The 16630-nt window shown below is 39.2% G+C and overlaps 1 protein-coding gene across 1 annotated transcript in view; it reads right to left on the bottom strand.

Moving 5' to 3' along the window:
- LRRC9 (leucine rich repeat containing 9) overlaps positions 1-15578 on the bottom strand; it is a 123089-nt gene extending 107511 nt beyond the window's left edge. Inside the window, exons 1-6 of the mRNA XM_055538237.1 lie at positions 15452-15578; positions 5640-5720; positions 5169-5387; positions 3977-4117; positions 2634-2697; positions 2194-2264 (exon numbers count right to left, since the gene is read on the bottom strand). Coding sequence (XP_055394212.1) covers positions 2194-2264; positions 2634-2697; positions 3977-4117; positions 5169-5387; positions 5640-5687 — 543 coding nt within the window. The 5' untranslated portion in view covers positions 5688-5720; positions 15452-15578. The remainder of the gene's footprint in view (positions 1-2193; positions 2265-2633; positions 2698-3976; positions 4118-5168; positions 5388-5639; positions 5721-15451) is intronic.
- Positions 15579-16630: the final 1052 nt, after the last annotated feature.

Below are 16630 nucleotides of genomic sequence, written 5' to 3'. Positions count from 1 at the left end.
GTGGTTCTTCTCATCTTTGGAATGCCTACTTCCAACTATGTTGTAGAAGATTCTCCCTACATTGCCTGTTGAAATTCTGTCAGCCCTTCAATGTTCACATCAAATATTTCCTCTTTAATTTTACCAATAAAATTAGGTTTTATTTAAATTTTATTTAAATTTCTTTTAAGGTGCTTATAACATTCTGCCTCACGGTAAAGAATCTGCCTGCAATGCGGGAGACCTGGGTTCAATCCCTGGGTCGGGAAGATCCCCTGGAGAAAAGCATGGCAACCCACTCCAGTATTCTTGCCTGGAGAATTCCTGGACAGAACCTTGTGGGCTACAGTCCATGTGGTGATAAAGAGTCAGACACAGCTGAGCAACTTTCACTTCAAACATTCTGCCTCATTCTACAGCTTTTTGGTGTTCTATAATCTTTTTTGAGGAAAAGAATGCCTACTTTAATATCGATCAATTCAGAATTATTTAAATAGTAAATCTGCCCACCTTTCTTCAGTATTACCTAGAGGAAGTGTTTGAATATGTACTTCATTCTGACACTGTCAAAATTATGAATGCTATGTATTTTTACCCACACTATATGCCATAAACACTGTCTTATTTTTTTCTCTCTCATTTATGTACCTCACAAATGTTTACTGAGGTTTATTACAAGTCAAATACTGCTTTACGTATTGTGGATAGAGAAGTGAATAAAACAGGTGAGTTCCTGTACTCATGGAGCTTGTATTCTAGTAAGCTTTCTGGATAAGTTCCAATAGGAAAAATAGAACAGGGGAAAAATGATGGGAATGCTTCCAGTTGGAAGAGGGAAGTAGGGATTGTTGCTATTTTATCTAAATTAGGCCAGAAAGGCATAGCTAAGAACATAACATTCGAATAAAGCCTGGAAAGAAATGAGATGAGCTATGAGGATATATGTGAGCATGCTGTGCACTTAGTCGCTCAATCATGTCCAACTCTTGCGACCCGATAGACGGTAGCCTGTCAGGCTCCTCTGTCCATGGGATTCTTCAGGCAAGAATATCAGAGTGGGTTGCCATTTCCTTCTCCAGGGGATCTTCCCAACCCAGGTCTCTTGCATTGCAGTCAGGCTCTTTACCAACTGAGCTATGGGGGAAGCCCATGAAGATATATGGGGGAAGAATATTCCAGCAAGTGCAAAGGCTCTAAGGTGACTGTCTTAGATATATTTAAGGAATAGTGAAGAGACCAGAGAGGCTAGAATGATGTAAACAAAGGGGAGAGTGATAGAAGCTGTAGTCAGAGAGACAGTGGGGAAACTAGATTATATAGAATCTGATGGGCCATTGCAAGAAGTGGCTTTTACTCTGAAAGAGATGAGAAACCAAGGATGGGTTTTTGAGCAGAAGTGATTTGATCTGACATATATTTAAAGGGGCAGGATGCTATGTAAAGAACAGACTGAGTATAGTGAAGGGTAAACACAGGGAGAACTGTTAGGAGGGTTTTTTTTTTTTTTTTCAGTAAAGAAAGAGAAGATGGTGTCTTGAATCAGGCTTAACAGTGATACAGGCGGTTAAAAAATGGTCAGACTCGACATATTCTGAAGGTAGAGCCAACAGAATTTGCTGAGGCACTGGATATGGGGCATGGAATGACTAAGGATTTTGGCTTAAGTTATCAGAAGAATAGAGATGCCTTTTAGAGAAATGGAGAAGGCTGCAGGAGATGAAGGTCTGGTGAAGGGAAAATCAGTTTGAGTTAGGATAGGAGATGTCTATCATTTTTTTAGGCAAAATAGAGATACCAATTTAGGAGTAATTAGTGGATAAACGTATTTAAAGTTGTAAGATGATTAGAGTGATTAGAGAATGAATGCAGATAGAAATGAGAAAAGATCTTGGACTAACTTGGGACAATCCATTTTTTAGGTGCTAGAAGAGAATGAAAAGCCAGAAAACTGAAGAGGTATAGCCAGAAAGATGGGAGAAAAACTAAGAGAAAGTGGTATCCTAAAAACCAACTAAATAGTTATTTTCTTTGGTTTTAATAGTGTCAGATCATTGGGGCCAATTTATCAGATGATGTGAAAATTTGTGGAAGTATTCGGTAGCCCAAAACAATTAAATTATTCTTAAAGAGGGGAATATTTAGCCTATTTTCTTCAATAAGATGGCTCATGATTCAGACTGATAAATAAAAATAAATTATTCCACTTAAACATACCTTGAAAGAACATATTTGGTTACCAGAAAGGTTTAATCTTTCTAGTTGTTCATTGGGATCAAGACATCGACCTTTAATTTAAAAAAACAAGATGAGAAAAAAATTAAATTTCTTATTTTGCCTCCTATTCATATCTCGCCATGTTTCTGAGTTGTATATGACCATCTTTTCTAACAGTAACGTTGCACAACTAGTAACCACTGATCAATGGGTAGTATTTCCATATCCTTTAACTACAGATTTAGAAATACTTTGTAAAGATATCATACAAAAAGTCTAAAAGAAAGAAATCTAAGACTGTACTTTTTATACCTTTAACTACAGATTTAGAAATACTTTGTAAAGATATCATACAAAAAGTCTAAAAGAAAGAAATCTAAGACTGGACTTTAAAAAATTATTGTAACATTATCTCATATTTCAAATGAAACTGTACATACCAATGCTGCTTATTAGATTTCCAGCAAGGTTGAGATCACTTAAATTCTTCAAAGTTTGCAAGCCCTAAAAAATTTAGGCAACATATAATTTAGAAGAAATCATTAAAATCTATGTTTATAAGTCATCTGAGCAAGCTGGTTAGCTCTCCTGGTGTTTCAAGCACCAGGTGCTGTTTACTTTACAAGCTTAGAACTCAGTGCAGCCTACCTTGTTTTCTGGAATCTGGAGAGAATTACTGAAGGAGAAGGGAACAGGGAGCGGAGTAGAGAGGAAAAGAAGAGGAGGAGGAAAAAGAATACATACAGAACAAGTTATATATAAAACTTCTCCAAACCTCCTTTTTATTTTTAACCCTCAAAGAAGAAATAACATCTTACCTCCCAGACATGGTAGAAGAAATAAAGAAAATTATGCATATGAGGTTCTCTATATGCTATAATATACTATATATGCATTAGTTCTCAACAATAATTAAACTAGTCATGAATATTTCTTGGACACTGGTTAAGCTCTACAGGAGTCAGTCAGTCAGTTCAGTCGCTCCGTCGTGTCTGACTCATTGTGATCCCATGAATCGCAGCACGCCAGGCCTCCCTGTCCATCACCAACTCCCGGAGTCTACTCAAATTCATGTCCATTGAGTTGGTGATGCCATCCAGCCATCTCATCCTCTGTCATCCCTTCTCCTCCAGCCCCCAATCCCTCCCAACATCAGGGTCTTTTCCAATGAGTCAACTCTTAGCATGAGGTGGCCAAAGTATTGGAGTTTCAGCTTTAGCATCAGTCCTTCCAATGAACACCCAGGACTGATCTCCTTTAGGATGGACTGGTTGGACCTCTTGCAGTCCAAGGGACTCTCAAGAGTCTTCTCCAACACCACAGTTCGCAAGCATCAATTCTTCAGCACTCAGCTTTCTTCACAGTCCAACTCTCACATCCATACATGACTACTGGAAAAACCATAGCCTTGACTAGACGAACCTTTGTTGGCAAAGTAATGTCTCTGCTTTTGAATATGCTATCTAGGTTGGTCATAACTTTCCTTCCAAGGAGTAAGTGTCTTTTAATTTCATGGCTGCAGTCACCATCTGCAGTGATTTTGGAGCCCCCAAAAATAAAGTCAGCCACCGTTTCCACTGTTTCCCCATCTATTTCCCATGAAGTGATGGGACCAGATACCATGATCTTAGTTTTCTGAATGTTGAGTTTTAGGCCAACTTTTTCACTCTCCTCTTTCACTTTCATCAAGAGGCTTTTTAGTTTCTCATCACTTTCTGCCATAAGGGTGGTGTCGTCTGCATATATGACTGACTTTAAATATAAATCACTGAAATTATCTTACCTCAATATATTTAATTGCATTGTGGTTCAGCCAAAGAACCTCCAATCTGGATAATTTCTCTAAATTTTCTATTTTAGAAATTTTATTATAATATAAGTATAGCTTTTCTAAACTTCTGCATTCTTGAAGACCTCCAATTTTCTGTAAAACAAAAAAGAGGAGACTGAATATTTATGTTTTATTAATCCTTTCAATAAGGTACGTTTTAAGTACATTTTTCTTTAAAAATCACATTTTCAGAATAGACTGCAAAATCAATACCCAGAAAAATGAACTGAAATTAAAAAATCATATAATTGCTCTACTTAAATACAACTATTTTCAATTTTCATATTCTCTGCTGCTGCTGCTAAGTCGCTTCAGTCGTGTCTGACTCTGTGCAACCCAACACACGGCAGCCCACCAGGTCCCTGGGATTCTCCAGGCAAGAACACTGGAGTGGGTTGCTATTTCCTTCTCCAATACATGAAAGTGAAAAGTGAAAGGGAAGTCGCTCAGTCGTGTCTGAAATTTTAATCAATTTGATACCTATTTTATATGGTTATAATCATAATAACTAGACAATTTTGAGGGATTTTTTTTAAACTTAAAGTCATCTAAAAAAATGTTTTTATAATCTTTCAAATTATAGTATTTACAAAATATTTCATGTTTATAATAATTTTCTTAAAAATAATCTTATATGATTATTTGTTTCAAAATTTTAACTATTACAAATAATATTACAACAAATAAATTTATGTATAGGGTTTTCTGCTTTTAATTACTTCTCTAGGATAAAATCTTAGAATAGGGATTTCTGAGTCAAAAGGTATATACTTATCTCTGGCTCTTGATTTATTTTGCAATATGGCTTTTCAATACAGATGTTATAATTTTCATACAACCAGTAGTGTTAAAATAAACCAGTTTTATTACAAAGCAATACGGGGTATTAGTTGATCTGATTTGATTATTAAAAAGTAGAATGTGTCTATTTTTTCAATTATTTCTATTTTATCCTTTGTATACATCTATTTTTATATTTTGCCCATTTAAATGTTTCTTTTGTTTTACTGGGTAAAGAGTTTAATTCATCATGTATGAATTTATCTGTTTTGATCCATGCCTCAAGCATATACTTCAATGAATTATTTAACGAAGCCAAATAATTTAGTACAAATACTTCATGTAAGGTTATGTTTAGGCTTACCTCTATGCAGCATTCAGCAATCCAAAGTTCTTTAAGCTGTAAACAAGTTTCTAGTCCTGAAATTTCTTTTATATCTTGAGCAACAATTGTGAGACTTGTTAAATTAGGAAATAATGACAATCCAACTATACGAGGATACCCTGAGAAAAACATTTCCAGTTTTGAAGTATCTGATCCTTCTTGTCCAATCATCTCATAAGACAAACCATTGCATAAACACTGTTTTCAAAAAAGAAACTGGGTTATTACCTTTTTAAGATAATAAATTATTTTTGATATTAGAAATTATAAACTGTGTTTTACTGATGACATTTTGACTCACAAGAAGAAAAGCTGTACCGCATACATGGTTTTTCTCTACTTCCACAGATCATAGAAGAAATCTTTAGATAAACTCCAGAGAGAAGTGTAAAAATGTTTCAATTAGTATTCTTACAAATGTAGTTGAAAAGAAATCTGGTTTTGACTCACCAGTTCTTTAATTATGTCGTGTTGGTTTACGTTTTCACATTCAATCATCTTCCATTAAAAATAAAGGTTATAACAATATATCTATTAAGAAAAAGGAAAAGTTGAAGTAAGTACCAGAATCATGCCATATTATGTAAAGGGACCTTAACATTACTTAGGTGGACTTACTCATCTGTGACTTAACATTTTCCAACAGTACATTACCAAGAATGTCTGGACCCCAAGACAGTCCATTCCATCTCTGAAATTTTCTCTTGGAAAGTTATTTTTTTATTCTGAATTTAATTCTGTCTCTCCATAACTCCTCCCCATTCACTGTCATTTTACCTCCTGCATTCAAATAAAACAAGCCTAATTTTTCTTCGACATTATGAGCCTTTAATACTTGAAGAACATAATCAGCTCTCATCTATACCTTTATCTTGCCCCAAGTTCATGACTTTTAGTTCTCTTACTAAAAAGATTCTTGTTTTTCTTCCTTGAATCAGTTCCAGTTCATTTTTTCTATGATGTTGTAATGTCCCAAACTGAATACAGTTTTCTAAGTATAGTTAGCAAAGAAAAGAATCCTCAGGACTTAGTAACATACCATAGGCATGGCAATAAATGTTTATTAAAATGAACTAGTCAACTTCTTAATGGTATGAAATACTAAATAACTACATAGCTTCAATAAAATGTAGGCTACTATTTCATTAATTTTTAATATATTCATTATATTGTTCCAGATATATACTATTTAGAAAAATATAGGAATCTGGTCTTAATATGTTATTCAGTCACTCAGATTTGTTTGACTCTTTGTGATCCCATGGACTGCAGGACACCAGGCTTCCCTGTCCTTCACTATCATCTGGAGTTTGCTCAAACTCATGTCCATTGAGTCGGTGATACCATCCAACCTCTCCTCCTCTGTTGCTCCCTTCTCCTCATGTCCTCAGTATTTCCCAGCATCAGGGTCTTTTCCAATGAGTTGGCTCTTTGCATCAGGTGGCCAAAGTATTGGAGTTTCAGCTTCAGCATCAGTCCTTCCAATGAATATTCACAACTGATTTCCTTTAGGTTTGACTGGTTTGATCTCCTTGCTGTCCAAGGGACTCTCAAGAGTCTTCTCCAGCACCACAGTTCGAAAGCATCAATTCTTCAGTGTTCAGCTTTCTTAATGGTCCAACTCTCACATCCATACATGACTACTGGAAAAACCACAGCTTTGACTAGATGGATCTTTGTCGGCAAAGTGCTGTCTCTGCCTTTTAATACACTGTCTAGGTTTGTCATAGCTTTTCTTCCAAGGAGCAAGCATCTTTTAATTTCATGGCTGCAGTAATCGTCCACAGTGATTTTGGAGCCCAAGAAAATAAAATCTGTCACTGTTTCCATTGTTTCCCCATTTGTTTGCCATGAAGTGATAGAACCAGATGCCATGATCTTAGTTTTCTGATTGTTGAGTTTTAAGCCAGCTATTTCACTCTCCTCTTTCACCTTCATCAAGAAGCTCTTTAGTTCATCTTCACTTTCTGCCAATAGGGTGGTGTCATCTGCATATCTGAGGTTATTGATATTTCTCCCAGCAATCTTGATTCCAGCTTGAGTTTAATCCAACCTGGCATTTCTCATGATGTACTCTGCATATAAGTTAAATAAGCAGAATGACAATATACAGCCTTGACACACTCCTTTCCCAATTTTGAATCAATTCATTGTTCCATGTCTGGTTCTCACTGTTGCCTCTTGACTTGCATACAGGTTTCTCAGGAGGCAGGTAACGTAGTCTAGTATTCCCATCTCTTGAAGAATTTTCCAGTTTGTTGTGATCCACACAGTCAAAGACTTCAATGTAGCCAATGAAGCAGAAATAGGTTTTTTTGGAATTCCTTGCTTTCTGTATGATCTAACGGATGTTGGCAATTTGATTTCTGGTTCCTCTGCCCTTTTTAAATCCAGCTTGTTCATCTGGAAGTTCTCAGTTCATGTATTGCTAAATCCTAACTTGAAGGATTTTGAGCATTACCTTGCTAGCATGTGGAAAACTGGAAGGATGGAAGGATGTGAAGTCAGAGAAGTACTGTGGGGTGGATTTCTTCTTGAATAAGATGTAAAGCTATATGAGGATTTTGAATGAAAGAATAACACAAGCTGTCTTGGGTTTTGAAAAGGATTGCCCTAGCTACTGTGTTGAAAATAGACTGCAGGGGTTGATGGGAGAAGCAAGGAGATCAGTCAAGGAGCAGTTGTAATAAGGTGAGAAAGGGTGGCAGCTGGAACTGGGTGGTAGTAGTGAAGATGGTGAGCAGTAGTTAGATGCTAGATCTATACTGAAAGTAAGATTGACCATTCCTTCCCTGCTTCCAATTGGCAGCTGTCTCTTTACACTATTCTTGGATAATCCCCAAATATTACAGCATAGGAGTGGGCAGACAAGGGAGCGGGCAGCAAAGAACTACCTGAAGGAGTTTAGATACTCCATCAGAGGCCCATATAGAGATGCAGACTGCAGTCTTTCCTCCTAGGTTTACTTGGATGGCATCCCAAGTAAAGGAGGGCCCCTACATTCTGGTTTAATGTCTGTGAGCACCAAAGGAAAAGCCTGTCTGCCCACCACCACACAAGGGACAAAGCCTGCCTTTAGCACCCCCAGAGTCACCAAACAGTGATCCAAGTTTTCTAGCCTGTAGTCTATGCCCAAGATATCTATTAGAGAAGATATTAACTGCTCCCTTCATTATTCACTAAATTATCATATGTAGCTGAGTCTAATTTTGGACTTTCTAATCTGTGCTTTCCGTTAGCTCTATTTATTCCTACAGTATTACCCTGTGTTAATAATTGTGATTTATATTGTAAATTTCTACCTCATTTCTTTTTTTTTGAAATTTCCTGGTTACTCTTTCATATTTATTTTTCCAAGTAATATTTATAATTATTTTGCATTTAGTTTTAAAAATTCACTTGGGACTCTGACTGAGATTAGATTGTAAATAATTTAGGGAGAACTTCCACCTTTCCAGTATTGAATCTTCCTTTAGAACAAGATATAACTAACTCTCCATTTATTCAAGAAGACTATTTTTTCTTTCTTTTTGCAAACTTTTTATTTTATGTTGAAGTATAGTTGATTACAAATGTTATGATAGTTTCAGTTGTAAAGCAAAGCGATTCAGTTATACATATACACGAATCTATTCTTTTTCAAAGACTACTTTTTCTTCAGAGAGAAATATTCATATTTGCGATATCAACCTTTCTTTCACTTCACCTTAACTTCTCTTCACCAGTGCCCTCACTTAAGAAAAACCTTGTTGTAATTCAGTAGTTAATTAGTGAAACATTTAACTTAAAACCCTCAAATTATATAATTTTTATAACTACATCTGAATTATGTGATTATGCATAATTAATAATACATAATTATGGACCTTCCTGGCATTTACAAACCTCCTATGTTTTCTCCAAACTCAAGTAGTCCCAAGGCTTCCAACTTCTGATTCCATCTAGAGGTGAGTGTCCTGATGCCCAGCTTGTACTTACTCTCCTGCACCTGGGAAACCTCTTTTTAGGACCTGTCCATCTAAGAAACTGCAGGTCTTCTCGAGTTTCTCCAGAGAGCCAGAGGCCACCATCTATAGCTTTCATCCTTCAAATCTCAAACCTTGGATTGATCCAGTCACCTCTGATCTCTGCTCTGGAGTACTGCTGAAAGATTTCACTTGACTGGTTGGTCATGTGAGTTGAAATCACTATGAATGCAATGAGTTGAATCCAACAACAGATATTTTATATTTTCCTCTTCAACTTCCTCTCCTAAGGAGTAGGACTAGAGATACAGACCTGAGATTCACAACATGTGGACTATTTTAAATTTTTACCACTCACCTCAAGTTCTCTCTCTCACTCAGTAGATGATCTTGTTCCTATTTTCACAGAGAACAATGATGCCATGATGCCATGAGATAGACACTTCTTAAATGCCCATATCTCTTAAAATATATAGCTGACCCTTGAGTAACACAGGTTTGAACTGCACAGGCCCACTTATATGCAGATATTTTCCCACAGTAAATACTACAGTACTACACGGTTCATCATGCGAAATGCTGGACTGGATGAAGCACAAGCTGGAATCAAGATTGCAGGGAGAAATATCAATAACCTCAGATATGCAAATGACACCACCCATGTGACACAAAGCTAAAAGGAACTAAGAGCCTCTTGATGAAAGTGAAATAGGAAGGTGAAAAAGTTGGCTTAAAACTCAACATTCAGAAAACTAGGATCATGGCATCTGGTCCCATCACTTCATGGCAAACAGATGGGGAAACAATGGAAACACTGATGGACTTTATTTTCTTGGGCTCCAAAAATCACTGCAGATGGTGACTGCAGACATGAAATTAAAAGATGCTTGCTCCCTGGAAGAAAAGCTATGACAAATCTAAACTTAAAAAGCAGAGACATTACTTTACTGACAAAGGTCCGTCTAGTCAAAGGTATGGCTTTTCCAGTAGTCATGTATGCTTATGAGAGTTGGACCATTAAAAAAGCTAAGTGCTGAAGAACTGATGCTTTTGAACTGTGGTGTTGGAGAAGACACTTGAGAGTCCCTTGGACTGCAAGGAGATCAAACCAGTCCATCCTAAAGGAAATCAGTCCTGAATATTCATTTGAAGGACTGATGCTGAAGCTGAAGCTCCAATACTTTGGCCACCTGATGTGAAGAACTGATTCACTGGAAAAGACCCTGATGCTGGGAAAGACTGAAGGCAAGAGGAAAAGGGAACGACAGAGGATGAGATGGTTGGATGGCATCACCAACTCGATGGCCATGAATTTGAGCAAGCTCCAAGAGTTAGTGATGGACAGGGAAGCCTGGTGTGCTGCAGTCCATGGGATCACAAAGAGTTGGACACGACTGAGCAACTGAAATGACTGACTGACACAGTCCATGCCTTCCTGAATTTGAGGATAAGGAGAAACAAAGGATAAGCTGGCTGACTATGAATTATATGTGGATTGTTCAAGAGTCAACTGTGTTTATTTCATTTCTGACTCATCTTAGAAAAAATATTCTTTCTCCTGTCCCAAATGAATCCCTTTTCCTGTGTACTCATCCCATTCTCTTCAGACTCTTCAGAATACTGATCTGCCAAATTTTTCTTCTTTTCATTTATTCCCATCTTTCCTTCTCTAGGGTCTCTTTTCTCTTCATACACAAATATTGTCATTACTAAAAAAAAAAAATTCTCCTATCCTGTATTCAATATTAGCTGATTTTAGATCCCTTTACAAAAAAACTTTTAGATATAAGTCATTAGCACCATATTTGGAGAAGGAAATGGCAACCCACTCCAGTGTTCTTTCCTGGAGAATCCCATGGATGGAGAAGCCTGGTAGGCTTGCAGTCCATGGGGTCGCACAGAGTCAGACACGACTGAGGTGACTTAGCAGCAGCAGCAGCACCATATTAGAGCATTAGCAAACATAGGGAGTAATTAGCAACACTTCAGTACCTCTATTCAGTTCTCAATTTACTGCTGTCTCAGTGGGGATACTTGAGGCAACTGCATCTTCTTTTTCCAGGTCAACACTGGTTTAATGCCAAAGACACTGGACGAGTTTTAGCTTTTAACTTAATTTGACTCTGAGATGAAATCTGACGACGCTGATGACTCTTAAGTTTTCTTCTTTGGTTTGACTTTTTCTCCTTGACTTTTCTCTACTTGATATTTAATGCCTAATTTTCTGATTAATAGTTTCCTTCTTGGTGAAAAATTACTAATTTTTATCTTGCTTTCTTTCTGTGCAATAACCCAACTACCCATATGGAAAGCTCCATCAGAATGTGTCTCAAACTCAGTATGTTCAAAACTGAATCATTATATTTTCCAGCCAACCTGCTTCTCCGAATGCATATTTTCTCTTGGTAAATGATATCATTGTTCTAATTATTCAAGTAAGAAGCCTGGAACTGATGCTCAATCACTCTTTCATTCTTCCCCCCACTTTTGCTCACTTATTAAATCATTTCGCATATATGTACCCTTGAAATATACCTGCTAAATGTCTGTCAAGTTTCTTTGTTCCTCCCCTCTATCCAATTGCTTCTGCCTTGATTCAGGTTTTCATTACTTCAACTTAACTGAAGTTTTCCATATAGTCTCACTTCCTGCCAATCGATCCGCCACACTTCCATGACGCCAATTACTCTGTCATGTCTGACTCTTTGCGACTCCATGGACTGTAGCCTGCCAGGCTCCCCTGTCCATGGGATTCTCCAGGCAAGAATACTGGAGTGGGTTGCCATTATCCTTCTCCAGGTGATCTTTCCAACCCAGAAATCGAACCCACATCTCCTGTGTCTCCTGAATTGCATGCAGATTCTCTACTACTGAGTCACCTGGGAAGCCAGCAACCTCCCAAAATGGAAATTTGCTCACACTACTCCCCTTGCTCTACACATGGACATCACCAGATGGTCAACACTGAAATCAGACTGATTATATTCTTTGCAGCCAAAGATGGAGAAGCTCTATACAGGCAGCAAAAACAAGACCGGGAGAGCTGACTGTGGCTCGGATCATGAACTTCTTATTGCCAAATACAGACTGAAATTGAAGACAATGGAGAAAACCACTAGACCATTCAGGTATGACCTAAATCAAATCCCTTATGACTATACAGTGGAAGTGAGAAATAGATTTAAGGGACTAGATCTGATAGACAGAGTGCCTGATGAACTATGGATGGAGGTTCATGACATTGTACAGGAAACAGGAATCAAGACCATCCCCAAGAAAAAGAAATGCAAAAAAGCATAATGGCTGTCTGAGGAGGCTTACAAATAGCTGCAAAAAGAAGAGAAGTGAAAAGCAAAGGAGAAAAGGAAAGATATACCCATTTGAATGCAGAGTTCCAAAGAATAGGAAGAAGAGATAAGAAAGCTTTCCTCAGCGATCAATGCAAAGAAATAGAGGAAAACAATAGAATGGGAAAGACTAGAGATCTCTTGAAGAAAATTAGAAATACAAAAGGAACATTTCATGCAAAGATGGGCTCAATAAAGGACAGAAATGGTAGGGACCTAACAGAAGCAGAAGATATTAAGAAGAGGTGGCAAGAATACACAGAACTGTAAAAAAAAGATCTTCACGACCAAGATAATCACAATGGTGTGATCACTCACCTAGAGCCAGACATCCTGGAATGTGAAGTCAAGTGGGCCTTAAGAAGCATCACTACGAACAAAGCTAGTGGAGGTGATGGCATTCCAGTTGAGCTATTTCAAATCCTGAAAGACGATGCTGTGAAAGTGTTGCACTCAATATGCCAGCAAATCTGGAAAACACATCAATGGCCATAGGACTGGAAAAGGTTAGTTTTCATTTCAATCCCAAAGAAAGGCAATGTGAAAGAATGCTCAAACTACCACACAATTGCACTCATCTCACGTGCTAGTAAAGTAATACTCAAAATTCTCCAAGCCAGGCTTCAGCAATACATGAACCATGAACTTCCAGATGTTCAAGCTGGTTTTAGAAGAGGCAGAGGAACCAGAGATCAAATTGCCAACATCCGATGGATCATCAAAAAAGCAAGAGAGTTCCAGAAAAACATCTATTTCTGCTTTATTGACTGTGCCAAAGCCTTTGACTGTGTGGATCACAATAAACTGTGGAAAATTCTGAAAGAGATGGGAATACCAGACCACCTGACCTGCCTCTTGAGAAACCTGTATGCAGGTCAGAAAGCAACAGTTAGAACTGGACATGGAACAACAGACTGGTTCCAAATAGGAAAAGGAGTACGTCAAGGCTGTATATTGTCACCCTGCTTATTTAACTTACATGCAGAGTACATCATGAGCAATGCTGGGCTGGAGGAAGCACAAGCTGGAATCAAAACTGCCAGGAGAAACATCAATAACCTCAGATATGTAGATGACACCACCCTTATGGCAGAAAGTGAAGAACTAAAGAGCCTCTTGATGAAAGTGAAAGAGCAGAGTGAAAAAGCTGGCTTAAAGCTCAACATTCGGAAAACTAAGATCATGGCATATGGTCTTATCACTTCATGGCAAATAGATGGGGAAACAGTGGAAATGGTGGCTGACTTTATTTTTCTGGGCTCCAAAATCACTGCAGATGGTGACTGCAACCATGAAATTAAAAGACACTTACTCCTTGGAAGGAAAGTTATGACCAACCTAGACAGCATATTCAAAAGCAGAGACATTACTTTGTCAACAAAGATCTGTCTAGTCAAGGCTATGGTTTTTCCAGTGGTCATGTATGGATGTGAGAGTTGGACTATAAAGAAATCTGAGTGCAGAAGAATTGATGCTTTTGAACTGTGGTGTTGGAGAAGACTCTTGAGAGTCCCTTGGACTGCAAGGAGATCCAACCAGTCCATCCTAAAGGAGATCAGTCCTAGGTGTTCATTGAAAGGACTGATGTTGAAGCTGAAACTCCAATACTTTAGCCACCTGATGCAAAGAGCTGATTCATTTTAAAAGACCCTGATGCTGGGAAAGATTGAGGGCAGGAGGAGAAGGGGACGACAAAGGATGAGATGGTTGGATGGCATCACCGACTTGATGGACATGGGTTTGGGTGGACTCCAGGAGTTGGTTATGGACAGGGAGGCCTGGCATGCTGCAGTTCATGGGGTCGCAAAGAGTTGGACACGACTGAGCGACTGAACTGAACTCCCCTTGCAAGGTATTCATGGTGTCCAAACTCTTAACTCCTGCCTACCTTTCAAGCTCATCAACTAAAAATTCCTGACAGCATCCCAGGCTCTGGCCACAACTATAGTTCTCTGAATGACATGGGATATTTCTATACTTTGGCATATGCTGTTTCCCCTCCCTAACTTTCCCTTGACTTTATGGCATATTCCATATGCCCTTAAAAATTTAAATCAAGGGTCTTCTGTGTGGAGACTTTAATTCTGTCAGTATTATAATCATTCTCCTGCTCATAATTCCAATAAAGGCCAGAATGTGGCACATATACAACACCTATCCTACTGTACTGTGATACTTCCAGGTCTTTGTTCCTTACCAGGTTACATCACTGAATGCAGGAACAATGACCCTATCACAGTGCCTGACACATGCTTGGTATTTGATAACAATTTATTGGATGGCTTGAATTAGTTGTCATGCCACAGGGTCCTATATGTTATAACTTAAAGAAATATTGGGTTGGCTAAAAAGTTCATTTGGGTTTTCCACAAGATGATACCAAAAGCATTTGGCCAACCCAATACCTTAAGTTTTACATGACTGGTCAGAGTAGAACAATAATTAGAGTTCAAAGGACCACGTTTCTGTCTGCCATGAGAGCTGAGGAGAGTGTCATTGTGAACAAATCAAATTTCTTTTCTACAAACTAGAAGGCCTGTATGGTCAAATTGTTTCCTGCCTTGGGTATAAAGGGATCAGAATCCATCCATTATTACTCATGCGCCAAACAAATGCCCTTCCAGTTCTAGGTGAGCGGTATCAAGGGTGTCCAAGGAGCACTTCGTTCTCTCAGTAAAGGCTGCACAGATGGCTGTGTGCCACCTTCCCTCTCCGTTTCCTCTTCAGCTTTGCCCCGGTAAACCTGACGGCCTCAGATAAAGTCACGTCACTATCTCTCATTATTATCATCATCTCCACTGCACCATTACAAGGGTCTTTTGACCTCAACGTTGCTTTTCTCTTGTCTTCCTCCGGGTGTGGCCAGAGAGAGAGGAGAGGGGAGCAAAGATTCCTGGGCCTTGCCTAGAGGTGAGGTACTCCCAAAGGCCACCAGGTTATAGTCACTCACCTTATCCCAGAGACAGGATGGATTCCGGGGCAATTGGAGACAGAGTAGAGTCCACTCCCGCCTCTTAATCCTGGTCTTGCAGCAGCAGGCTGGACACCCTCCCTTTCCTGGGGCCTGGTGTGTACACAACTGCCCGCTGCGGTTACCTAGGAAACCTGCTCTCCGCCTCCCGCGACCTCCGGGTGGGGAGGGGGTGAGAGGGGCGGGGAAAGTGGTGGCTGACCCGTTTCTGGATCACGTGGCGGCAAGCTACAACCAATCAGCAGAGGTAGGGGTCCATCCGGAAGACCCCGCTGGTGCTCCTGGGAAATGGTGGGGAGGAGCGCCCGTCTCCGCGGGTCTTTTGGACTCTGCATGTGTCTTTTCACCCGCCTTCGCCAGATCACAGGCCCGCATGGGAAGTAACGACTTACAGCGGGGACCTAGTCGTTGCCTCTCCCAGTCCCGGCTGTTTCCCACTGAAAATCTTTGATCTTCGGGGTCTGGAAGCCCGGAGCCTCGCTGAACTTGAACCCCAAAGCATGATGCTGTGATGTCACAAGGCGGCCAGACACCCGTATCAGGCCCTGATATCCCCACGCGCCCCTCGGTCCAAACGCCGGCGACCGCCGCTCTCCAGGAATGTACCTGACCGCAGCCGGAAGCCGCTGAGCGCAGAGCAAGCCGAATCGAAGGACAGCGCAGGCCAACCTAACGCCCTAGTGACCTCCAGAGAAGACCTGGACCCTCCAACGGTCTTCTTGTCGTTCGCCGACAGGCTTTTGAGGGTCGTTTAAGCACTCCAAAGTATACTGGTGGCCAGACTTTTACAAAATAAAGTAAAATTTAAAGAGGAAATGGGGGGAACTTTTAAGAGTGGGCAGAGGGCTGAGAAATGAACTTAGGCAATCAAAGTAACTGCTGATCTCATTTCATTCTCTAGATAAGCGCTGTTCCACATATTAGCCATTTAGCTACAGCCGTGTGAAAGGTGGCTTGTCCGAACTGAGATGTGCTATGAAACACACAATGTGTTTTGAAGACCTAGCATGAAAAATATATGTATTGATCACATGTTGAAATGATAAATAGTTTTCATATATTGGTTTACATGAAAATATTGTATTAAACTACTGGGGTTCTTTTACATTTTAAAAGCAACAATTAGAAAATTTAAATTACCTATGTGATTTCTATTAT

The sequence above is a fragment of the Bubalus kerabau genome, chromosome 10 (assembly GCF_029407905.1).
Source record: "Bubalus kerabau isolate K-KA32 ecotype Philippines breed swamp buffalo chromosome 10, PCC_UOA_SB_1v2, whole genome shotgun sequence".
NCBI classification, from domain to species: domain Eukaryota; kingdom Metazoa; phylum Chordata; class Mammalia; order Artiodactyla; family Bovidae; genus Bubalus; species Bubalus kerabau.
This window is presented reverse-complemented; position numbering and strand designations above follow the sequence as displayed.